Source organism: Chelon labrosus, assembly GCF_963514085.1.
Source record: "Chelon labrosus genome assembly, chromosome: 8".
Classification (NCBI taxonomy): domain Eukaryota; kingdom Metazoa; phylum Chordata; class Actinopteri; order Mugiliformes; family Mugilidae; genus Chelon; species Chelon labrosus.
The window spans coordinates 21506040-21532651 of record NC_140358.1 but is presented as its reverse complement, the minus strand read 5'-3'; the positions used below and the strand labels follow the sequence as shown (position 1 = coordinate 21532651).

The 26612-nt window shown below is 41.5% G+C and overlaps 1 protein-coding gene across 1 annotated transcript in view; it reads left to right on the top strand.

Moving 5' to 3' along the window:
• The window catches only part of aff2 (AF4/FMR2 family, member 2), a gene marked incomplete at its 5' end in the record, with an annotated part of 162671 nt that overhangs the window by 70287 nt on the left and 65772 nt on the right, over positions 1-26612 (top strand). The window contains 2 exons of the mRNA XM_084549763.1: positions 19775-19819; positions 23150-23236. Of these exons, the coding sequence (XP_084405889.1) occupies positions 19775-19819; positions 23150-23236 (132 nt within the window). The remainder of the gene's footprint in view (positions 1-19774; positions 19820-23149; positions 23237-26612) is intronic.

Below are 26612 nucleotides of genomic sequence, written 5' to 3'. Positions count from 1 at the left end.
CTAATAGGGTGATTAAGGGGGAGGAGGGCTGCTGTTGAGAAAAAGACTTTGTGTTGGATTATTTTCTCCTCTTAGGAGCTTACAGAGAGCCAGCCGGTGTTTTACACCTCAGCTCTTAACACCCCCAAATCCCCTGATTTAGACTTAAACTGCATAGAGAGGCAAGAGAGACGGAGGAGTGGAAGGAGAGAGTACGAGGAGGAGAGGGAAAAAGAAAGGAAAGAGAAGGGGAAACAGACAGGAAAATATAGGATAACCGAGCCAGACTGAAGAGACAACAGAGTCAAGGTGAACGGAAGCAGTGTTCATTTACAGTTTCTGCCATTAAAGTAATCACACATTTTCTAACACAACAATGTGCTTGTTTGGACTAAACGAGTAAAGAATTAGGCAAATAGGTGGAAGAGGAGTGTTCACAAAGTGAGAAATATATCAAACCTGGAGGTGTTATTCTCCGCTGATGAAGGAAGGAGCTGAACGATTAGACAGACTGCAGTGTGTAGTCCACTCTTTGTGTTTGTGTGTCATCCTGCGAGTGTGTCTGCGCCGCCGTGGTGTGAAATACTGCAGCGGTGCTTTTGGCTGCAGTGTAAACACGCGCAGCTTACCTGCGAAGTCACATAGGTCTCACCTCATTTTATAGCTGCGCGGCTGTCGGCGTCCGGGCCGAGGGCCAACACCGGCGCCCGGGACGCTGCCGAGACGTCTCCGCTGGGTAAACGGCGCAGATGTAGCTTGTCCTTAATGGCTCTTGATGGTGTTTGTCAGGAACAGCAGAGAGAGAAGGAGGAGCACTTGATTTTGTGGCTTCTTCACATTGTTTTCTGTTTGTCTCTACAGGATAAAATGCATTAGGAATGGAAAGAAACTTGTGTATCATTTATAGATTGTTGGCCCTACTGCTAATCTAGTAGGCACACAGGTGGGAAAACACAGGAAGTAAACTGCAATAGAAAGACGCACGGGTGAGAATCTTTGCAACAGACTACCAGGCAAGTTGTTCACTGCTCGTCTGCTGGTCACTTGTTAATGAGGAGTTTATCTTTAGAAAGGGGATCAGACAACAGCTTGCATTTTAATACTTTACTGGAACCAGAAAGCGTTCAATGTGTCCTAGTCTAGATAAAATGTTTGTCTTTGTTCTGTATTGGACATTAGATGCTCCACTCTGAATGCACTATAGCGGAAGAGACCAGACTTATGCACTATTTATACTTCTGCATCACTTTGACGCCATAGCCTGACGTGCGCCTCCCCAGAAATGTAACTACGTGTCACGGCGACGCAGACCGCAAGAGCTGTGATTGGTCCGCTTGGTAGTAGCGCGTTTCTGCATTAGTATATCCGGCTGCTTCTCCATCTCCGCAATTTTTAAATTGGTTGTTTTGGATCAATAACGATCGAGGAAAGGTTAACTGAGGAGGTTCGGAGATGCAAACATTTGCAAGACTCGTATTCGGTGAAAATATCAGTCGCCATTGTTGAATGTGAAGCAGGAAGTAGAAACAGAAATTAACCCGAATGGCAAAGAAGACACAGCCCCGACTAGCGTTTTTACAGATCGAGCCAGACTGATGAGCGCACAAATATTAATGGCTCACACCGGCGTAGGCTTCGTTTATAGGTTACACCATCTATGGCCCGCAGAGGCACAAACCGCGCTTTATAGTAATGGTGTAAAATGCTGTCTTTGATACTTGGCATCACGGAAAATAATGCTTTAGTCCTCTATGTTGAAGACGAGCCCCAGATCTACCATGCCATTAGTGTTCTCCCCAGAGCCCAGTGCCTCCAAACCACTACATTTCATTGACTCCCTGAAAAATGGGAAGCACACAAAGGTCCCATCAAAGCAAGACAAAAATAATTTAGTTGGCGATACCATTAGTTTTTTTTTTTCTTTCTACAAAAGGGATTTATTCAGTCCTCTGGGAATTATGTATGTGTGTACACGGATAAACGCATAAGTGTACGAAGGAACACACACACACAGACAGACACACACACATCTCATGCCCTATTGTACTGCCGAGGACCCCTCCACCTTCCGCCCACCGTCCCCCCTCTCGAGAGGCACTTATTTAGTTAGTAAGCAGACATCATGCTGAGAACCCCACACAGACGGACCACACACACAGCGAAGCACAAACACACACCTCCCCAAACACACCCTGCCAACAGAACAAATCAAATACACTCAGCTTGAATTTTGCCTCCACACACGCGCGCACATTCACCTGTCAATCACTCAGCTTTGTCGCCGCTAGGCTGCGGTTGCAAAGTGTGTGTATGTGTGTGTGTTTCCTCTTTACACTAATTAAAACAGAGGTGCGTGTGTGGCTATATAAAGCCCCTTTCTTTCCATTAATATAGCTGTGTGTGTGTTCACGTTGTGTATGTTTATGAAAGAGAGTTTGCCACTCAATGTGTGCGTATGGAACAGAGAGAGAGAGAGAAAGAGATGGAGTGTGTGGGGGTGTATGTAGGAGGTGTTCTGTTCGTAATTAATCACCGTAGTGAATCTGCCTCCCCATGTCGTATAATAAAGATGTCATCTACAGCAGTGACTCCACACTGCTGCACAAGTAGTTCTGCATTGTTATATCTCTTATCTGGCATTTAATGAAGTTTTCTAGACGCAGTTTTTAGTAGCATTACATTATCCTTTACGTGCGCCTACAGCTATTGAATTGAAACTTTTAGAGCATGAAACAAAACTTATTAATGGACCGACGATGGGCCGACAGCTTGAAACTGAATGGAGCTGTCAGGATGAGCTCAGGGGATGCAAACAACCGAAAATGCAGTCTTGGAACATCAACCTACTTTAATAGTAGTGTTCTTCTGTTTGCTCCATATGTTTAGATGCGTTTGATGAGTTAATGTATGAGATGGATTAGCTACTCGTGGCTAGTTTATGCATGCTATAAAAGAAAGAGAACAGAATAGAGAGATTTTGTGCATCAGAAAGTTGGTCTGGAGTCTGATGATGCTCCAGCAAAGATCCGTTGGACCTATCAAATCATTTGGGCGGGCTTTATGTGGTGATGGACAAAAGACTGACAGCAACGTAGTCATGCACGTCATCTGAGCGCCATGGATTTGAAACAAAACGGCTCTGATTGGTAGTAGGACTATCTAGTTGCATGCAGAGCTGTTGGTTGAAGCACTCTCTATAATGAAATCCAAATGCCGCGTTACCAGACTCTGATAAGAACTGTGGCTACCTGTCCTCATACGTCTAAATGTAGTCCAATCAACGTCAACGTTTATTGAAATGCAGTAGGATCTAAATTTGCTCCAGGCTGAATTGAGCCAGTTCACTAGCTATCAAGACAAACCTGTGAATGGCAGGAACACTGGTCAATGGAGTGGGTCAGGAACATGCCTGGTAATGTGATTGGATTACTTGTATATTAAGTTAATTGGTTGAATTGTAAATGTTTGTAATTCATTACACATAACCAATGGCAGCAGCATGTTAAGTATTGCATAAACAACATAAACGACAACATAAATGTATTCAATCAATGGTTTAAAAAAAGATTATGTACTCTAACTCAGGCCTCAGTGCCTTTAGTTTTGCAAATTCCTGACACAATCCTTTAATTTAAACAAGTCACGCACACAAAGCACCTCTTCATCACCGTGCTTTGTCTCCAGTTTTCCCTCAGGCTATCTACTCTAGCTTTTGTGTGTAGTGTGGTGAAAGTTGGGTTGGATTTGTCTTTCAAGAAGAAGAGGAAATGGTGGGCATCACACAGTGCCTCCTGGGTAATGCAGTTTATTCAGGGGGTTTAGGAATCGCCCAGACAGCCTGATATATAGAGAGGGTAACACAGAATATGGGCCTCTTGCGAGATGTTGCTGTGCACAATAAAAATTCAGGGTACACCAAAGAGGAAATGTAGAAGTGCCAGTACTGCATACAAGTGACTGGCCCCCGAGCAGCTACTGCTAGATTCAGTGGGACTATAATAACACCCAGCCTCGAGGATGTTGTCAGGATGTTGGCTTTCTAAAAGTGAACTCAATCAAGGAGCCACACTTTTTCTAACAAAACAACATTTATCTAATTAAGTGTTTTAATGATACAGACGCGTACAAACCTCAAGCTCATATGGCTGGCACAGAATACCAGTACAAACTGTTTGATTAATAAAAAAAGCAGCCTGGTATTAATGCATCATGCATTTGAATTCCCAGAATACACTGCTGTGGTATGATTTCCCAATGCTTTCAGGATTCGTCTGAAAGAAGTAGAGTAGTTTTGGGTCATGTTACAGACCCTGTTTAGCCATATAGCACAAAGGAAAAGCTAATGGCCTAGCTACCATAGATAAATAGGTAAATAATTTCTATTTCTGTTATACATTTAGTGACAACATGAGTTCTTTGTGTCGTCCAGGTTTGAAAATCTGTGGTTCCTCTACAAACTTCCTCTACAGTTTGTCACTGATTACGCCTCTTGTCAGGTTTGTGTTGGTATTTACAGATGACTTGATGGACTTTCTTTCTCATGAGCTTGTTGTTATGCTTTGGGAAGTTGTGCACACAAAATACTTGGCATTCAAGTGCCAACATCCACAATAAGTTGTGAGTACACCACTGCTAGGGAGCTATGGTTGCCTAGAAGTTGGTAAGAAGGTTTAGCAAGCAAGAACATTAAAAAACAGACAAATTAGTGAATTACGATATGTTAACTTACCATTTACCTCCATTTTTTTTGTAAATTTAAATCAGCTTTATTGACCAAGTATATTTACAAACAAGAAGAATTTGTTATCTGTGTTTAACTCATCCACCTGGAGCAGTTGGCAGCCAAACAAGGCACCTGGGGAGCAGCGTTAGGGTTTAAGCACCTTGTTGAAGGGAACTTTAACAATGGATGTAAAGGGGATTCGAACCAGTGACCCTATATTCCAACGTCAGCATTTTTGACCACTAGTCCTAGCAAACATGTCACGGCGCGTGAACTCTGTGTGCGACTGGAAATTTTAGTTGAAAGTTGTGAATACCACAATAGCAGGCAATTCAAGGACTTTTCTTGTGAAGATCTTATAAACAACTCAGTTTGAAGGCAGAATTGTTCAGTGCAAGGTAAATTACAAAACCACAAGCTATATTGTGATTTTGTGACATACTCACCCTGATCCATCTTCAGCTTGCAGAGATAGTAGAAAGTGGAAATAAAAACCCATGTGCAGCAGTGCAGAGCCTTTAAGCATATACTGCAGACTGAATTCAATAAATGCAGGAACGAAACACAGAAGATGCATGTGTGGCAATTAAGTATAGTAAGTTTATTGGAATAGCGGTGCACAGAGCAGCCAGTCGTGTAGCGACACTACGAAAACATCCCCTCAGCGGGAGGGGGTGAAACATTCTACATAGTTTTCAGAGAAGAAAGTGAGAAAAGATGCTGTAATGGCGTAAGAGTGTCTCTTCTTGGGTGAAAAAAAATGATTCAATGGAAGGTCAGTGCCAGTGATTGTTGCTGCTGAGGAGCTGATGTGCTGTAGTTCTTTGTGTATGTGACTGTGTGCGCTCCTGTACAGATTGTGAGTGACAAAAATCATTACTCTGTCTGCAAATCGATGCGTCACACCTATCCGACAGAAGAAAAGGATATTTGGAAAATGCAATAAATTGAACTTTACCACTCGACACTTGGTGTCAATGGGAGATTTTAATTTACTTTAAAAGGGACTTCTGTTTATAAAGTAAAGAACAAAGGAGGGTGGGGAGTTTAAGTACTTAGAGAAAGTCAATAATGTGTTTTCTAAAATGCCATTATAGCATTTCAGTTATCAGCAGAAAGCCTTAGCTAATTTTAGCAGCACCACTCCTGTAGACGGATGACTGTGGGTCGTATTAATACAGATTGAAGTGTTTAGCTTGGCTAGCCGGCTCCAGGATGTGATCCATCAGAAAACAAGGCTAATGTTTTCAGCTAACCCACTCCTGGTGCAATTATATGGTCCACCGGCATTGATCATAGCTCCTCTTCTTCAATCTATCCTGCTCTCTCCCTCTCCCGGACCCTTTAATGGCTAAGTCAGTGTTAAATGTTTGATAAATGAGTTTTGAGAGCACTTTCCCATGGATTTATTAAAATTCTATAAAACCCCTTTCTGTGTGTGTGTTAAGAAAAATAGAAAGGTGGACTAATACATGGCATTTGTGTGAATATGAAATAATGTAGTTTTGTTTGAGACCAGCTATAGCTTCATAAGCAAAAGAACTGTTAAAACAATTTAGCAAACAAGCAGCCATGACAGATCTTCTCGGTAATGTGTTAGCCAACTTTTATGTGGAGAGCAAAATTAGACATTTAAAGTTTTGTGTGAGCCAAGGGGCAAATTTAAGTTTAACACTATCAACACTGATGACTACGTTTGACTTTTTACATCGCTCTATTTCAATGTCACATGGATCCTTAGCTGTTAGGTAGCTGGTAGCTGTTAGCTGTTAGCTGAGGAGCTCCTTATCTGTTAGCGAAAGCAAATAGTGTCTTTTTGACTGAAAACAGCTGCCAAACATTTCATGAAACAATTCATCTGTTAGTCATTATGATTTCCACTCCTGTTTCTATAGCGTCAAATAACTAACTAAAACAAAACCTCTCAAAAAATGGACTCTTGAACATACATCATTATTATATTAACTATCTAAGATGATGAAACCATCATTAAAAAAATATATATATATATATTTGACATGTATGTTAGTGTTTTAGTTTGGCCCAAGTCCCATCCACTAACATGGAGGAGGTGGAGCTTATGACCTACACTGCAGCCAGCCACCAGGGGGAGCTCCACATGCTTTGGCTTCACGTTTGAGGAGCTGTCATAGTATCCATTTTTCATACAGTCTATGGTGTGTCTACTTCATTTCAAATTATTGCAACTGGAATTACTGGAATTAAACACACAAAAGAGGTGTAGACTTCTCGTTAGTTGTTATGTAGGAGGCAGAAAAAGGGAGAATGTTCTGTGCTTGTGGTCACTGTGGTGCAGTAACTGAGAAATGTGAAAGAGGAAAAGCATTTTGGACCAATCAGAGCTTGTGTAATTGCTGGAGAAGTGCACATCCGGCTACACCTTACATATGTGGTTTGGGAATATGAGTGACCTTTATCACATTACAAGTCAACCTTTGACTCTTAGTTAACATGAAAAAACATTAATGGAACTCTGATTTTTTTTAAATTTATTCATTTGTTTTCATTATTTTGCTCAGATGAATGAGCAAAATAGCCTTCACAGGACAAGTGGTTACACAAGACGAGTGAATGAATGGATGGATCAGTGTTTGAGAGAAATAGAGAACTAGAAGACACAAAGATCCTTCCATACCACTTAGTTTGAACTTAAACTGACCCTCTTTTAAAGTGAAGAGCAACCGGAATCTGAGTCTTCACGGAAGTAAAGCGTTAACGTTCACACAAAAAGACGAAATGCACACACACTGCCGCTCACATTCACCCAAACACATGCACATACGAGTGGAAGGCCAATTAGCGCAGGGTGAAAACGACAGGCTTATTTGAAGCAATGTTTCAATGACGGCATTTAATTGGATGGTAAATCAACTCCTTATCAGCCTCTCCGCAGCTTGGTGGGGGGAGAGCCAGATAGGGAAAGCGAGGGAGAGAGAGAGAAAGAAGAGGAGAGAGAGAGAAAGAGGGGATGGAGAGGAAGAGTGGGGACAGAGCGCGAGCAAGAAAAAAAATAAGTAATGCAAAGAGATGAGAGACAAATGCAGAGCAGAAGAGGCAAAACTGGTGCGTGAGTGTATGTCTGTGTGCAGCAGTGTAAACTCATCTGGTAACTCTGGGACTTTATAGTTTTCCCGGCTGATTAGAGACATTTAGTGGAGTACACAAGAAGAGAAGAAGGCAACCAGCGTGATGTATGTGCCTTGTGGAAGCCTGACATTCAAATCAGGAGAACAAATACTAATTGGATGTGTCTTTTTTTATTATTTTTTTAACTTAGTGAAGACAAGTCCTTATCTCTAATTAAAAAAAAAAAAATGAAAGTTTAACAACAGACATTTTTCATGACAGACATTTTCACTTGTCATGGCAGTAAAATAACTATGATGGCTCTGTTCTTCATCTACACAACACCAGGACAGTATGGAATGACATCCCTGTTTCTGGTATAAACTGCACCTGTGCTTTTGTTGCTATACCTTTGCACGCAATTGGATAATTTTGACTGGACAACCAATCAAGTTGTTTTGACAGAATAATCACAATAACTCTGTCAATCACTGCATAAAGTCTGCCCAAAACCATTTGATTGGTCTAGCAGTTCTTTAATGGAGCATAATCAGTTCCCAATGGAGGGGTTCCAGTCCAACTTCCCACCGTAAAAAAAAATTTGCAAGTGGTCTGGCTACTGAAATTCTGCTTTAGAAAACTTTTTTCTTTCACCAAAATATCTAACAATGTGAATTTGTTGCACGTCTTCTTGAAGAAGATATATATTCCTAGGATTGGAGCTCAGACTCCCAGTCACATGATATATATTACTTTTAGCATTCGCGTTCCCCCCTTTAGCAATCTTTCAGGAACTTGTACCCCTGAATTCATTGGTGGGCTTTACCCAAGCAAAAACATTAATGAGATAGAGCATGACAGATCAAGTAATGCAACTAGCATTAGCTAGGAAGTTGGTTAGCAAACTATGTTTTCGGTTGCTGCTACAAAGCTCGCAAAGAGGAAGACACAACTTCCCCCGCCTACATACGTAGCCTACGCTGGTTTTATTTATACTTGTGTGCTCGTCAGTCTGGCTCGCTCTGTAACAACGCCACCCAAGTGCTCGTCGGCGCTGTGTCTTTTTTGTTTATTTCTACCTTCCTGCTTCACTTTCAACAATGGCGACTGAAACTTTCGCCAAAAGATAAGTCATACAAATGTTTGTATCTTCGAATCTCCTCAGTTGACCTTTACTCGATGTGTTCAATCTCTGTCGATACAAAACAATCAATCTGGAAAATTGCGGAGATTGAGAAGCAGTCGGAAATACTAAACCGGAAACACGCTACTACTAAGCGAACAAAGCATAGCTCTTGTGGTGTGCGTCGTAGTAGTTACGTTTCTAGGGAGGTGCATGTCAGGCTACGGCGGGTCTGCGCTGTCGCCATAGTTACAGCGTCAAACTGACGCAGAAGCATAAACCGCCTATAATCCTAGCACTTCTTTTTAAACTTGTGTACTTCTGACTTTCTCCTCTGTGGTTGTTTCGCTGCCATATTTCTTCCTGACAACATTGTTGTAAACATGTGTTTACTTTGAGTTTCTTTCTTTTCCTCCCTTTCTGTTAATTCTGTTCAGGAGCACAAATGCCCATTTGGTTGGCTGTAATAGAACGAACAGCTAGCCATGACGAGGTATTTGCTGAATTTAATAATAATAATAATAATAATAAAAACTACATCAACGTGACTACACCTTTATTATTCATTAAGCTAGCCACTTGCTCCAAATTATTCAGGTCCTGATTCACAATCACGCCATCACAAAGGTAAAAAAGAGAATTAAAAAATGTAATGCATACAAATCTGACTCATAGGATGTGACACATGAACCGGCACACTACGGTTTCAGTGAAGCTGTTATGTAATGTGATTGACATTAATTAGCAAAAGCTAATTTAATCTGCTGAAAGGGTCAGCAGATGTAACCTGCATTTGGTCTTTTGCTAACAAAGAAAATAACAGATATAGTTATAAAAGGTCCAGCAGCTGATTGATTAGATTTTGAGTTTATGAAGATTTTGCAAATTTGGGACCAGATATGAAAACGGACAAACTCATGTAAAATATCTGAGTTGTGGACATTTAATATGTGATGAAGCTAACATTAACAGGAATATTTAATCTCTTAGACATCCCCATGAAAGATTGACTGTGTTAGAGCTGAAAACTGATCAGATCTAATTCATCTGAAATGCATGAGAGCGTAGTGCCTAAAAAGCTTCACTTTTTAAAAATTTAAATCAAATCCTGGCCAATTTATGATGTTTGTTTTTTCCATCAGCTTTGGCCTCAAAATTATAGTATTGTTCAGGCTCTGCATTTTAGTATCACCCCCCTGCTGGTTTCAAACATGGATAGAATAAGCAGCTTGCATTTATACTGGTGCCATTGCATTGAAATACTGACAATAATAATAAAAGAAATATCATTGCAACACCTCAAAAGACTATTTAAGCAAAGTCCTTTTCTCGTTTCTCCATCTGTATACTTACAATGTTCCCTGCAATTATAGTGTCACCAAGATATGGATAAGTGGACTGCCTCCATCTGAGCTTCAGAAAGGATAATAGCACAAGACCAAGCAGAAGTGGCTTCGATACTCTAACAATGAACACCACTTCTGGAGCTGGAAAATGCTCTTTATGAAGCAAATTAATTCTGTGTGAGAACACCACAAAACCACAACACAAGCCAGAGGAGCAACTTACTTTTATACGAGCGGGGTGAAGTCAATGGAAATGTGTAAAGAGGGAACACGATGTGATAGGCCTACTTTTATGTACTCAGCAATCCTTCGATTATTAGACGGGCTGACTCATACATAAACATGCCGCGCATATCGGTGCATCGCTCGCACACAAGCCGTCGAAGCAGCTCACAAACCGTCTCCTCCGAGGGCCGCGCTTGTGATCTATCTAGCATGCTGGTAATCCCAGTGATGGCGGTCACTCCGGCTCTGTAAACAGCTGAAATATGGATGATAAAAGGAGCAGATGAAACCGAATAAACGAGAAGCCCGTGGACGAAAAAAGAAAAAATCCTTGAAGATTTTCCAAACCCTGTTGGACCCCGGCCTGAGCCGAGGCACGACTCAAAACTTCAATCGCGCTGACTGGATGATTGACAGCTTTCATTCGACTTTGGCATTTTTCATGACAGCAAAGCAACAGTTTTTCTGGCCTCAGAGAGCGAGGCGCGTGTGAAAGGGTGAAGTTTGATACTCGTGTGTAGTAGAGCCAACAAAGCAAACCTTTTCCTCATCTCGCTGAGAAAATATCCAGGAGAAAATCATGGCGAAAGAAAAGCAGAAATATGCAAAGGATGTGTTAATAGCTCTCAGAGGACAGTGCAGGAAAAAAAAAAAGTGTTTACGTTCATCAGCCTGGAGATTTGATTCTGTTTGGATCTGTCGTTATTTTTCTTTGCTCATTATCCTCTCTTCTCTCTCTTTCATCTCCTGCCTCTGCCAATCTCCAAGTTGAGCGTCACCATCCTGATATTATTGTAAATAGGAAAAGACTGTGTTTGTTTTGGGGTGTTTTTTTATTAATTCACATTTGTCATCCCACGTGCATTCATTGAGTCATTCATCTCTCTCTCTCGCGCACACACACATACTGTGCAAAGAGAGAGAAGGGAGCCTGTTTCTTCAGTCTTAAACACATTACTGTAATTACCTCTTAATGATTTTTAATTCCAGTACAAAGGAAACAAGACACTCTGGTGGATTTAAGACATGAAAAGGCACGTGAATATGAAAGGAAATCATTTGAGTGGAATCACGTTTAATGTGTTTGTTATGTAATTTTATAGGTGGCTGCTCGTGGAGTGTAAACAACCGCCACGCTAATGTGACAAATTAATGGAATAGGCATCCATTCAGCAAATTCAGAGCGGGGTGTGAGGCCATAATTCATGCTGTATTTGGGGCAAAACTGTAGATACTGACTATTATCTCTGTACTCGAGCGTCTGTGTTCGCAGGCTGTTGATGTTTGATGTTTATGATACAGTGATTACAATGCAAATGATGTCTCGCTTTGCTCCGAGCGCGGCCGTGCAGTTACTCACTGCTCTTGTTCGTTTTAAGCCCAGTACTCTCACGGGTATTTCAAATATCTCGCTTGTCTATGAAAAACAGCTTCACTGCGGAGATTAATGTAAAGTTACGTTCGAGCACAAGTCAAAGATCTCTGTTAGAGATGTTTGCTTAGGTTGATAGCCTTCATTCACAAAATTCACATCATTTTTTTGCTAGTAAGTTTGACTTTATTTCCAAATAGAAGCTAAATCCATTGGCTAAAGCGTTGTTTTTAGTTGAGCGTCACTTCTACGACACAGGCGCTGTGCAGACTTTGCATACCTGTGTGCACACATGGCATTAAACTGCGTCTTCACATGCATCCCCAGCCAGCTCTTCAGATGCGATCTGTATGTAAATAAACATCAGATGGGACACAGAAGAATATTACAATCTGCTGTCTCTAATAGCTTTCTGTATCAGAACCACAGACAGAGGTTTGTCGTGTGTGCGTCATTTATAATGTATCTCTGCACTGACGTTAGTTATTTTGGAACCTGCACAAAACTCAGATTATAACTTGAACCCTGCAAAACTTCGCACCGTAACTTCACCGCTGTGCTGTTTGTGGTTGCAACCTAACTCCATGTGACTCTTTATACATCCTTATACAGCGGTTGTGTGTGTTTCTTTCTGAATGAATGAGGCGGGACCACCCTTGCTCTGAGTAGTCGGCCTTTGAGGTGACCTTGGGCGCATTGCATGTTCATACTACCAAGGGAATGCAGTCAAATCCATCCAAGACCACCTCCAAATGTGGTCTAAGATCAGCTCAGTGATCAGATCACTCAGATGCGTCCTCATTGTCTTCACACCTGTGCGGACTGGACAGGACGAGAACAGATGTTATTGCAGGATCTGAACGGGGTAGATCTGAACCTAGGCTGTAGTAAGAGTGTGTTTTCTATGGACAACTAAGCTACTGTAACCAAGCAATTTCCCTTGTGGATCAATAAAGTTTATCTAAGTCTAAGTCTAAGTCTAAGCCTGCACTATAACCCGATGTGCGCCTCCACAGGCGCAAGGCGAACATGCCAAAGGCTTTCACTGGTAAACCCCTTCATGCCGTAGGCTCCATATGGACCAGTTGCAAGCCAAGTTTAAAGGGAAGGGGCTTAGTTCTCAGGCGTACGTCACAAAGGAGACACCAATAGATGTGGCAAAAGAACAGAAAAGTACAGTAAGAAAAACAGAAGTGTGGTTATAGATATAGTAAAGCCCTTCTATTCTATTAAATGGTACAAGTAGAAGATATGAGTGGTAGAAGTACAAACAAAGGAAATGTTGAACTGTTGCTGAGACAGAGGAAACAATCGTAATCCCAACTGGATGAGCGATGAAATGTCTTCAGGAAACCCTACAAGTCCACTCGTCTTTCTTTTAGCTTTGCTTGTTTGGATAGCAAATCTGATTCCATTGCCTTTGCTTGAGTAGTTTTTTCCCCTATTTTCTGGCTTTTATAGGAAAAAACAAAACATCGATCAATTAATTAAGGAAAGAAATCCACAGAGTAATTGATAATAACGTTTCAGTAGCTGTAAGTGTCGAACTGTGACTGTGGATTCGAGCTGGGTGTCTGGTTTAGGGTTGGTGTGTGTGTGTACATGCATGCATTCATGCGTGTGAGAAAGTGTGTGTGGACGTCTATCTATCTGAGCAGCTATTTCAGAGAGAAAGGATTTCTGCCTCAGTAATTGCCTCTGCTCTGTTTTCCCCCCTCTCTCTCTCTCTCTCCCCCTCTCCATCTCTCTCTCTCGCTCTCTCTCTTTCTCATTTTTCTTTGGTATCTATCTTTCTCTCTGAATTTTTGTTCTCCTGCAGACGTACTCTGCGGATTTCGCTCGTCCTTCATTTCTCTTTTATGGTCTCTCCGTCTCATAGTCCTTGACATTAACCGTGATCTCACAGTAAGATCAATTAGGAAAACACACACACACACATACACTCGTTCACATATAAGAGTCACCTGTCCATTCAAATCCATTAAAGCCAGTATTCAATCATCGAACTCAGAGTAGATTTCTTTTAAATGGCTAAGTGGTGTATTTATAATGAGCCGTAAAGTATATACGTGCTGCCTGCTAGAGGTCCACACTGCAAACAGGAAATGGCAAACACCAAATCTTGGTAGTGTCAGTATTATCCTCCAGTGCATAAAATCAAAATGATGATGGACAAGGCTGGTCAAAGTGAAGTAAGGAGAGGGGATGGATGCGTAGGGATGGATAGAGACAGAAATAAACAGGCTCAGTGAGCCTGAAATCATATGAGTCTTTCCATTCTTGTCTGTCAGTCGTGTTTTAGACTGAAGTGGGAAACCGTATTTAAATGTTCTTATTTGTATCCGTCAACTGTGGCACCGCAAAATGGTGGAAGAATTAGAAAAATATATATAATAGGAGATAGTGTTGAGTTGTACTGGCTTCTTTTTTAGATTTGTGCTGCTATTTATGTATTTTATTGTTGACGATTTAGGGCTTTGAAAATAACATACTGCTGTCAAATAAATGCATTATAACTCAGACTTCACTGATTTACATTCAATTTACAATTAAAGTCTATATCTCTCATAGTGCATCACACTATAAATGGCAAATGACAATTAACACTTAGACGTTATATAGTATATAGTATATCATTACAACTGACAATATTTAACCGGCAGTAAACTAAATAGTTTATTTTACAATTTACAGTGTTTTATTAAAGTAACTGAAAATGATACACATGTGAAAATTGTCATGTCTCATTTGCAACTAACAAGTTCAGTTATTTAATATATTTTCAGTCAATTTTCAGTTTCTTCTGTCAATTTTCTTTTCTTTAATCTCTTTCTCCGTTTATTTTTTATGTTGTGCGTGCAATTTCCTTTCGGGCCATCAAAGTAATTTAAACCCTCCCACTACAGCCGCCCACTCTGCACTTTGAAGTCTCTTAGTCTTTTCCAGCTCATTGTGTTAGTTTTAAGCAGTGGTTAATGTTTTTTTTTTTTGGTTCACTCTCATGATCGTCATTTCCACTTGTAGCAGCTGCAGCAGCAGCTTGTAGGTGGACGTAGCAGAGCCTACTGGAGGTAAAGAGCAAGGATTTGTCGAAGAGCAAATAAGGAGATTGAGTGCTTGAATCCGGGCATTAACGTGCTCCTTGGGTGATCCCTTCACAAGTGGACAGCACTGAGTGCGGATGTGAACGAGCATACATTGAGATCCAATCGGTCAGACCACATTTGGAGGCGGACTATGCCTCATTTGACCACATTCTCACAGCAGAGTGAATATAAATGTGCCCTAGACCACGCCAAACGTAGAAACCATGCTTTAGGCTACTGTTTATTTCAAAGTCTGATCTGTTTACTAAAGTCAAAATATTTTATTCTGTAAAGTCAAGTCCATAATTAAGGCGATTTTTCAGTGGGACTGAGATCTGATCACAAGTGGTCACTCAAGACGCATGTGGAGACACATTCTAATGCATGGTTGTACTTAGGGTCGTCCACCTGTGACCACCATGATACTTTTGAGGCTACATAAACCAACTAAAGTGGTGTGAACGTGCAGGTTGTAGAAGAAAAAAGTCAAGGTATCAGGCCAGGCCAGATGTTGCCTATACCTCTTTCCTTCAACATTTAATCTAGTTCCTTAGAGTTTACCTGTGTCTGGAATATCCTCAAAGTCAGAAAGAATCACTGGAGAAGTCAGGAGTTGATACAAGCAGAGTTTATTCCTTAAAAAGATTTAAAGATTGTTTCAGGATGCCATGCAAGTACAGACTGAATCTATTGTCTCAAGCATCTGTTTATATAGTGTGGGGCTTCATTGACATATGGGGCTGGAAACAACCCCCCTAGTGGTGTACATTTCCCTCATCATTTGCCACAATTATATCTCTCAGCAAGGTATACAACAAATCAAAAATACTCCAACAAAGATGATGCGTTAAGAGCTGCACTAATGGTATAGACTTCCTGTCTCCTGAGTGGCCAGGGCTTTAAAGTGTTGTAAATGCTGTGTGGGTGGATTAAATGTAGAGCGTGGGACTGAGATCTGATCACAAGTGGTCACTCAAGACGCATGTAGAGACATATTCTAATGCGTGGACGTACTTAAGGTCGTCCACTTGTGACCAGATCAATCAACCAGATCTGAGTATAGGCAGTCTTTAATGTGACCACCTCTAATTCTGGTCCTGGGGGGTTATTCACACCTGTCTTTTACGCCCAGATCGGATCTTATTGCAAGATCTGAAGAGGGACGAAAAAACAACCTGATTATTCAGCGAATAAGTAAACGATAAGGCTAAATGTGTAAAGCAGGCTTAGATTAATGCATCTCTGTATCAACAATGAGGTCAAAACATCCTTCAGCTCACATTATAGATACATTTACTTTCTCTCTCTGAATGACGCCTTTAAAGTGTGATACCCAAGCTTGATGTGTGCTGCACTGTAGACTTTCATTTTAAGGGATATCTGGAGTCATCTCTCTAATCTAAAACCCGTAATGAGAACGATATTCTTTCATCAACCGAATACCCAGGTGTTGGTTTGTTATCGCATGATAGAAATGGAGCATGTGTGTTTTGTACCGTACCGCAGCCCTGAGCGAGAGACTGTAGGATTTGTTTTGGTGGAAAGTAGCCTGGGGTCATTCGTTGGGAGGAACACGTCTTCATCCTCCCACTCTGGTTTCCTGTTGACTCACTGCCTAATTAATATGCTGATGGGGAGTGTGGTGCTTTTGCGGAAACGCGTCTAGAAGACGTACAGATGGATGTTTGATAGGTGAGCTCAAGCAGTTTGGACTCAACCAGCCACACATGGTTAGATTCCCTTTTGTTGTTTTAACAGTCGGTGATTTAAGGCTGGAGATGATGTCACCCCCCTCATCATGGTTACTTAAATTGCTCCTCTGTTCATGTTGCTGCTATTAGTAATGGTGTGGAACAGAGGTTATGGGTGCTGTAATATGTTAGGCAGTGAATTTGTCTCGGGGTCTTTCAGTCTTTCTGCCTTTTCTCCAGCCGTTCCTCCGTCTCTTGCTTTCTCCTTTAATGAGCCTGTTTGTTGGACCGATGCGAGCCAAGATCCGACCAAGAGAATTGCTTTATTTTGTTCTCAATTACTTTTGAAAGCGATAATTCGGCTCTGGACGTCTGGTCTTGTGCAGCCAAACAAAGTCATGAGTTTCCAGCAGCAACAACAATTTGTTAGGAATAAATAGTAAAAAAAAAAACAACAACTCTGGGCTTTGCTTGAGCAGCAGCGCGTTCTTGACACAAAGACTTTCAGCTCCAGAAACTTCAGTATTTTAGACATGGTTTTTGTAGTTTGAATATTTATTTTTCACCTTCTCTCGCCATTACACGCCGCTGAATTGTTGTCTGAATTGATAGTCCAGGCATCTGCTGTGGTGTTGCTTTAGTCATCAGTGCAAATTACTCCTGTTCACAGTGGAGGACCTTTATTGACAGGGGTGCATGTTAACACAGATTAGCAGTGTGCAGCCACTGAACTGGTTAATCGGAGTAGCTGCACAGGTCTAAGCTCAAACAGCCTTTCTCTTTCTCCTCAAATAAAACTCTCGGCAGTCCCACGAATTGTGGAGCTCAAATGGCCCTGAGGTTAACAGGATGCAGACCAAACCACAGGCATTTCATGGCTTTGTGTTTTTTTATATATTTTCTTGAATTTGAATTTAAAAACTTAAATATCTCAGCCTTTCTCAGCCCACACGCACAAGCCAGAGATTATCAATCACTCAGATATAATGAGGAGGGTGACTGCGATTCTAAATGTATTGCATATTCTTAAACCAACAACGCACAAATGTTTTGACTCTGCGTGTTAACATGGATTTACAACATTACACCAGTAATTAAAATGATATTTTTTTCTGACATGCATGAATGTTTTTGACCTTGACTGAACCATTGGGTGGAGCAAACTTAACAAGGCATGGCAGGCCTGTTGAGCTTTGGATTTCTTCTCATGCAAGTGGTGTGCATTGACGCGCCATTGGAGTCCATTGATGCTGTACGCTTTTTTAAAACATATAGAAGTGCTGGTGTCTTGATTTTTACTGTACGCTGTTATTGACATCCTTGATTACTGGGTTTCACATTAAGCTAGCTAGTGATGCTAATGCCAATGATTGATTGGTACTCATGAGGCTACATAAACCAACTAAAGTGGTGTGAACATGCAGGTATAGTACAACAAATACTCCAGCAAAGATGATGCATTACGAGCTGCACTAATGGTATAGACTTCCTGTCTCCTGAGTGGCCAGTGCTTTAAAGTGTTGTAAATGCTGTGTGGATGGATTAAAGATTTAAATGTATTATTTTTAGGACAAACAACTTGGCTAGATAGCTCATTTTAATGTCGTTTGGCTACCATTAAAGCAACATTAGTATCCGTTTTAAACATAATATAGTAGCTTGTTCGGGAAATACTTCACGTACTATGAAATATGCATGAGAAATAAGAAAAAGTGGGAAAGAACTGGTCGTCTGTGCTCATGGTATTGGCAAAATTCACATAACATAGAGCAAGGAAATGACGGCTACGTGCATGGTCTGAACCATTTCTGTTCTTATACCCATACATACTTAAAAATAGCCACAGGTACATATCCGTGCATATGTTGCACAGTCAATCAGCAGTCAATCATGTGAATCAATGGAGTCTTTCATGTAGTCTCACGAAGATGGCCCCCTCTCTTTGAATTACTTGAAATTTGCTCGTCTGGCCCACATTAGTGTTTTATTTATAGTGTTTTTTTTTATTATTATTTTTATTAGAGTCATGAAAATAAATCTCACTTTTCTAGGAACCTCTGGGATTTTACAAACATGAGAGCTCCACTGTAGCTGGATGCGTCCTGTCAACAGTTTTACTAGCTGCTCTTTCATAATGGCGAGCCATGCTTTTTTGGGGGGGATCCCAAATGATCACTGGCTACATTCATGTGTTTTCTGCCAACAGAGGGTTTAGTTTCCTGACTTTAGCCTTCAGGGCCTGACAGCCACATGTACCCTGGTAGAACAAGCATCAAATCTGAGGACAAGTGGTGTCTCACAAACTTTTACGAAACAAATGTCTTCTCAATATCTATTATATATACACCTAACCTTGAATGCATATTTTGTATGAAAGGGAAAAATCTGTCAAATTAAAGCACAATATTTAAACCTGCATCTTCAAGTAAAGGCTTGGCCAAACTGAAAATTCTCCAGTAAAAGTGGAAGTACAGGTGCATTTAATATGCACATTAATGGCTCGTCTGTTTAGTGACGCACGGCTCAGCTCTGGTGCTATTTGAGTCGAATTTTTCTTTTTTCTTTTTTGTGCTAAAATAAAATCTCTCCACAACCTCACGTTGTAGGGAATGAATATTTTCTTCATCAGTGATGTGGGCTAGAAATTCTAAAAGAAATGTACAGATAGGATGGTATGGATATGGAGAGTCAGAACGAGAATGACATAGCTCTCCATCCACAGACATTACTACTTTGTCCTAAAACAGGATCAGTGTCAGTTTTTGTTTTCTTTTCATAACATTATTTAGATTATTTGTCTAACTAGCTAAAAAATAAAATAAAAAAAATTAAAACAACAGACAAAATCAATCTCTGGCTAGAAATAAGAGCTCAGCGGCGTTTCTTATTCTTCTCGTTCAAATCAAGGACTGATTGCTTCAGAAATTCTGGGGAAATTTGAGTGGAAAATCTGCCACAAGTATTATTGTAAATTGCACATGTGTCGTGCGAGTCAGCAGTCAATTACGACCGCGGTGCAGATGGATCTGCTTTAATTTTTTTGTTGCTTAAAAGTCTGCTCCCACTGTTTTTCATGTAATGTAATGGCGTTATAAATAGTGTTGAAGCCAGTCTGTCTTTCTTTCTCCTTTGTTTTCTCCAGGTCAGCCTACCAAATGACTCCAGCTGTGTGGAAGAGATTTTGCGGGTATGTTGCTCGGGTACACACACCCCCACACACACACGCACACACAGAGTAATTGCACTGATTATCAGCTGTTTTCTGTTTGCTCACAAAGACCTTGGTCCCTCTCCAGAGAGTTTGATTTTAGGAAGAAAGGACAGGGAGAGAGGGAACGAGAAACAGAAGGACTAGAAGGCGAAGCGAGAGAAAAGAAGGGAGATCTTTTGGCTCAGGTCAATGATTATACAAGTTTTTTGTTTTTGTTGGATGACATCATGCAGAAATCTTTTCCACAGTCCTCTCCTCCCTTCCTCTATCTGCATGTCATCAAAATCACATCAAGCAACACGCTTTTTCCGCAACCCCCCCTTTACCTCTCCTTTCTTTCTATTCCTTCAGAGCGATGTCCAAACCGAAATGTTTTCCAGCTAATCTTCTCTCTCCAATCAGGAGATTTGCAGCCACAAAGACAAGGACCTTCTCTGACTGCTTCATGTCAAGTTCCCGCCTTCGTTTCTCACCTTTCTCGAGTCGCTCGCCGCGCCATCTCGCCCTCTCTTCCTCTCCTCATCCCTCTCTGCCCTCTGTCATTCACCTCTCTCTCCCTTTCACAAATCAATATGCTGGTCAGCCGGCTGTGTGACAGATAGTCTGCTGTGAGCTGCATGAAAAGCCTTTGTCAATAATATTGGTGCTCTATTGAATTCGGTCTGTGGTTTTTAGCTGTGTCAAGTGGAAAGATCAAGGAGTTCAAAATGTGAGGTGAGGTGAATCGGAGCGGTGGCCTCCGGTTCATTTTTCTCTTTCTGTGACGGCGCAGCTACAAGGCTGTTGTCAGAAAAAACATTGTTGTCTTGGATGTTTTCACAATTCAAGGTAACCGTGTGTGTCGGAGATAGTGTGTAGAGGAGTAAAGGCAGGTCTTCTAAAGACTATATTGGCTTTTTACAGTGTTTGAACCATTTGGGCCAAACTGGGATACAACACACCCTATACAGTAGATAAATGTAACCATGCTAATGTTTTAGCATATGATATGAGATCATTATGAGATCCTATGATGAACATCAAGCAAATTACCCTGACAGAAGAAAGAAGTAAGTAACACTGACCATCTTGTGACAATGTCCTCCACTGATAACCCCTATTGGTACACACTCATTAATTCATTCATCTTCTGTAACCACTCGTCCTGTGAAGGGTGCTGGAGCCTATCCCAGCTGTCATCGTGCGAGAGGCGGGGGTACACCCTGGACAGGTCTCCAGTCTATCACAGGGCTAACACAGAGAGACAGACAACCATTCACACTCACACCTACGGCCAATTTAGAATCACCAATGAACCTAACCAGCATGTCTTTGGAGTACCTGGAGAGAACCCACACAGACACAGGGAGAACATGCAAACTCCACACAGAAAGGCCCAGCCGGCCCATGGATTCGAACCTGGGACCTTCTTGCTGTGAGGCATCAGTGCTAACCAACTACTTTACTTTAACTGCTTATAGTTTATTGCGTATCAGCAGTCACTATAACAGTTCAGTATGTTAAATACAGTAAGTCTTAAATACCATGATACCATTGTAAATTTTGACTTTTGAAGTAAGTTGTGAGAGTTTTTTTTTATGACTGGTGTCATTCTTCCACTTAACCCATACAAAAAAAGTTTTTGCTATATACAGAAAGATACAGAAGCAAATGAAACATGTGTTTAATGGGGGTTTTACGTCTTTTTTTTAAACAAAAAAAATAACCATAAAAAAAATCCCTACATGCTGCTGCACTTTCGAATCCATGGTGACTGGGGCCTTTGTGGGTGGAGTTTGCATGTTCGTTAGGTTAACTGGTGATTCTAAATTGGCCGTAGGTGTGAGTGAGTGACCCTTAACCGGACAAGGGTTACAGAAGATGAATGAATGAATGAACTGCTGAGGGAGAGATGTTCATGTCATGTGTTCAGTGGACACACACATTGAGGAATCAAACTGGATTCTGTGTGTTTGTGTTAAGGTGTAATAGGTAATGGATTATATGACTAATACCTAGATAATAACTGGAAAACCACAGTGATCTGCTCCTTAATGTGACAGACTGACTGACTCACACTTAATGGCTGTAGTATCACATGTACAGACACACACACAGTAATCAGGAATCCCGTCTGTCAAAGCACGGGAACTCTTATTGGGGGTGGGGGGGGCATAATGATGTCAGAGAGCAGTTGCCTAGCAACGCACCATATGTCGTCAGGCCAAGTGCATTACGATAGCAGGGGAGGAAACACGCACTTACTTGCAGCAGACTCGAACATCTCCTGTAATGTTGAGCTCACTGATATACACACACATACCCACACACTTCCTCACGCATGCAAAAACATGCGTCATCTGATGAACATGAGTCATCCGCTCCAGAGGGCCTGAAAAGTCGCATGAGGGAAATTCAAGCCCTTTGACCTAGTGACCTGCCGTGTGGCAGCTGTGTGAGTGTAAACGTGTTAAACAGGGTATGTAATGACTTATGTTGTTGGAGGTTTGTTGCATGTAAGACACTAAAACACAGCGTTGCCAGTTTCAAAGAGTTTCTGTGCGTGTGTGTGGCAGAGAGGAAACAAAAGTGAGAACCTGATAATGTGCTCATATGAAGAACTGCCTGGTAATATTTCATATGAACACTTTGCTTTGTGAGCAGATTTCCCTGTGCGTGTGTTTCCTTTCCATTGTCTGTGAGAAGCAGAAAAAAGCCAATAACCAACAGATTACACAGCTGCAACACACACACACACACACACTCATGTTCACGAACACATGCACATATGCTTATCTTGTTAACTAATTGAAGCTTCTACAAACTGAGACTGGAATTCGACTGAGAGGACTGTGTGATTAGAATAATTGAAAGAGGATGCTGCTGCTGCTGCTGCTTCTGCTGCTGCTGCTGTGCTGCCTAGTTGTAATGCAGCCGACTGGAGTCAGCTTTTATTTTGGTAATTCAACAACTCTGCACTTAATTCGCTCCCTGTACACTGATCCCCAGTGTGCTACTAACTCCCCATGCACTTCTCCGGTTCTACTATAACTTGCATTAAAGTCCACTCTGATGGTGGGGATGGTGCGGCAAAGCCTTGTGTGAACGCTGACTCAACTCCTCAGCATGGAAGATGGTGCATAAGCAGCCCCTCTGGTCACATTTGCTAAACTTAAGTCATGATTGTTATTCACCAGGTACATGCAACACAAAGAGCAAACTTACATTTCCCGTGAGTTCGAGCCTTTATCTCTTTAGTCATATTTATAGAAATGCTACCATTACGCTGCTTGTCATGTTAATAATGATATATGTTTGTGTGTTCAGGAGATGACCCATTCCTGGCCTCCTCCGCTCACGGCCATACACACTCCTGGGAAAGCCGATCAGACCAAGTTTCCCATCCCAAGCAAGGTCAGTACACTCCGTCTTCAGACACCTCAAGTTTACCAAATTAAATGCTCACAATAAGCCTTAGTGGTGCATATTTATTTTGCACCCCAGCCCTGGTAATGTGGGCTTTCCAAAATGCTGTTATCATGTTCGTTGTGTATGAGTCAGTGAACGCTGGAGAAAAAAAAGAAAAGAGAAAGTGACAGTTGAAAAACCATTAGTTAAACTCCGACGCTCTTTGGAGGCACACAATCAAACTAACTGCAGTGTGTCACCGAAAACCTTCAGTCTGCTCATTAGGTCTGATTCAGAAATTCACTGCGGCGGCGATTGCTGTGATGGAGTCAGATTGCTGTTGCCTCATTCTGCGCCGTGGCACAAATGACAGCCAATGAAATTACAATGTTAAGTATTGCATGATTAATTCACCTCCTCGCTGGGTGTCCGGAGACTTAAGTCTGCGCTGCAGCTGGCAGTATTTGGCTGGTAAATGTCTGACATGTAGCAGCCACCTAGACCAGACCAGGCACCCCCCACCCCATAGCAGTGACACTCCTTGATGGCAGCAGCCATCCCCAGCAGGATGCAGACTGAAGCAGACACACACACAAAAACGCTTTAGGAACAACTCAAAAAAACATGAAGAACAGCACAAGGTGTTGACCTGGCCTCCAGATTCACTAGATCCCAAACTAATCAAGTATCTGTGGTATGATCACCACAAATGGGCCCCTCCCCACGACCCATAGGACCCAAAGGATCCAAAGGCTCCCACTAACAACATCCTGTTGCCAGACACCACAGGACACCCTCAGAAGGCCAATGTCCATTCTCTGATGAGTCACAACTGTTTTGGAGGCACAAGGGAGACCTACACAATATTAGGAAGGTGGTCATAATGTTTGTAGTTCTTTTTGATATCAACCGTTGAATCTGTCGCAAATATAACAAAAGGAAAATAAGCTTTGCCCCAAGTGTATTGACAATAATGAAGTAGAAGATGATGACTGCGACGGATCTGGCACAGCTCACATTGATTCTGGCTTTATTTATCTTTGCCAACACTTTTTTGACAACCTGTTACTCAAACATATTGCCACTGTCATGATCACCATGTGTTTACCCCACACGGAGTGGATGTGCTGAAGGAATGTATTTATTCCAACCACATAACATGGATTATCAAAAAGGGTTACCAGTCTGTTCTGATTGAAGTGGTGACATGAGGTATTTTTCTTGTGATTAAGCCAATATTCGTATTATTAGTGCAATACTAGTCCCCATGTAGTGTGTGTACACAGCTAATAAGCTACAAATGTGTTTTCTATTTTTGACTCCGCGGCTTTGTTTTCTCTCAGAGGTCTGGCTCTGTTGAGAAAGCTTGTCACTGGTCAACAAATTCAGCCTTCAAAGAAAGACTTATGCAGATTAGCGGAAATCCTACAAGCAAATCTACCAACTGCAGCAATTCTAGCGGATTAAGTTGTTTTCTCGTGGAAATTCAAGGTTTATTGTCGTGCGTCACTCCGGACCCCACGCCACGGAATACAAATGTAACCTGACGTGGGTTGAGGCGACAAAGACCACAACAGCTGTGATTAGTCTGGAAATAATTTCCACGTGTCTCAACGTCCGGAAAGTCTCCCAAAATTCCCTTGTTCATCCTCCTCCATGCCATCTATGCAGACGTCTTCACTGTTGACCCACATTTATTAACTTCAACTCCAACATGAGCCATTCAGTTCCTCTCACCACTGTTTTAAGTACAGAGACGATCTCAACAAAGCTGAGGAGCTGATCAGATGGCGTAATTGCCGAACAGTGCCGACACACCACCGCATAGATGCATAGATGCTTTCACCGGCGTATCTATCCAGGTTCTCCACATGGACTGGTTAAACCAAGTTTTAGCAATTATACATGATGGCGTGACTGGGCTTACAGTAAATATGGTTATTATAAAACTGTCAAGTCTGAGGTTTAACTAAAAATAGGTTGGACCCAAACGCAGGACACACACAGGAGAGACTGACTGAAATATCAAAAAGTCAGTTTAGTGGAACTTACAGAACTTAAAGATGCCGTTGTCACTAAGCAGGATGAATCAAAATGAACTCAAACTAAAGATGATCTAAAGTGAGTAAAAGTCAAAGTGTAGTCCAAACTAAATGAATCAAATGAAAGGTAAACCAAAAACGGAAAGTTAAAAAAAAAACCTCATGAACAGAGAGACACAAGGAAATCCTGTGGACTAGTTGACTTTACTGCTGCGCCATGACGCTTTAAGCAGGAAGTCAACTAGTCGCCGATCATGTGACAGTGATATCATGGACGCCTCTGAGAAGACAGTTGAGGAGCCCAGTGGGTCATTGCAGCAAACTAGCAGCGGTTCATAAAGTGTGTGGAAATACTTAAGATGAAGTCCATACTACTGTGACATGTCAGTCCTGAAATACAACAAATGTACTACTGCGCTACTAATGCTAGCGTAGGAACGGTCCAAATCCTCTCAACGGCAGTCAGTTAACAACTTCACCAAACATCCTGTGGTAACAGAGAGAAGGAGGCTGCAAATCAACAATTTGCTGATGAATTTCGAGTCTAGAGTTATTAGACCTTTAGCCGCTATATACGGAAAAGGCTTCAACGATATACTGCATTTTTCTTTAATCCAAACACGCTGTGAAGTACTATTAAATGCTACTGACTGTGCCGATTTATATAGGCTAAACATATCTGCAGTGCACAGTATTGATGAGCTCATGTGTTTATGTTGAGTTCTGTTGAGCTCTAAAGTTGACATTGTTGCTGTGGTTGTAGAGCCTGTTTTTTTTGTGCTTGATGTCAGTGAATGCACCATGCGAGAGACGGTTATGGTAGAGCAGAGAGTTTTGCCGAGCGAGAGCCGCATATTAGAAGTGTCAGACTTACGGTGTTTATTTGGTTGACGTGGGCTACACTCGACAGTAGTGTTCAAGCTTGAAGAAAAGCCTGCATAGCTTCTTTTGTGTGAGGCACCACAATATGTATTCAGGTCAAGAACATAGATTTCATTGTTGCCAAGCATTACTCAACTAGTCAACGTCGTCTCGACTTGAACCGCATATTAGTTGACTTTAAAACATCTGAAGTTGTTCAACCCCTACACACACACACAGGATAACAAGACACAGGTACAACTAATAAGAGAAGAGCAAGCCAGCAAGAGAAAAGTAGTTGACAAGACACATGTGAAGATCATTAGGGCAGTAACAAAATTGGGAAAACCACAAGGGAAGTAAAACTAATGAAAAACACAAAACCAGAATTAAAACAGAAGAAAACCAAGATGGAACAACAGGGAAAATCCAAATTCATATCCTGACAGGAGCAATTGTTTGACTCCTGACAATCAAGA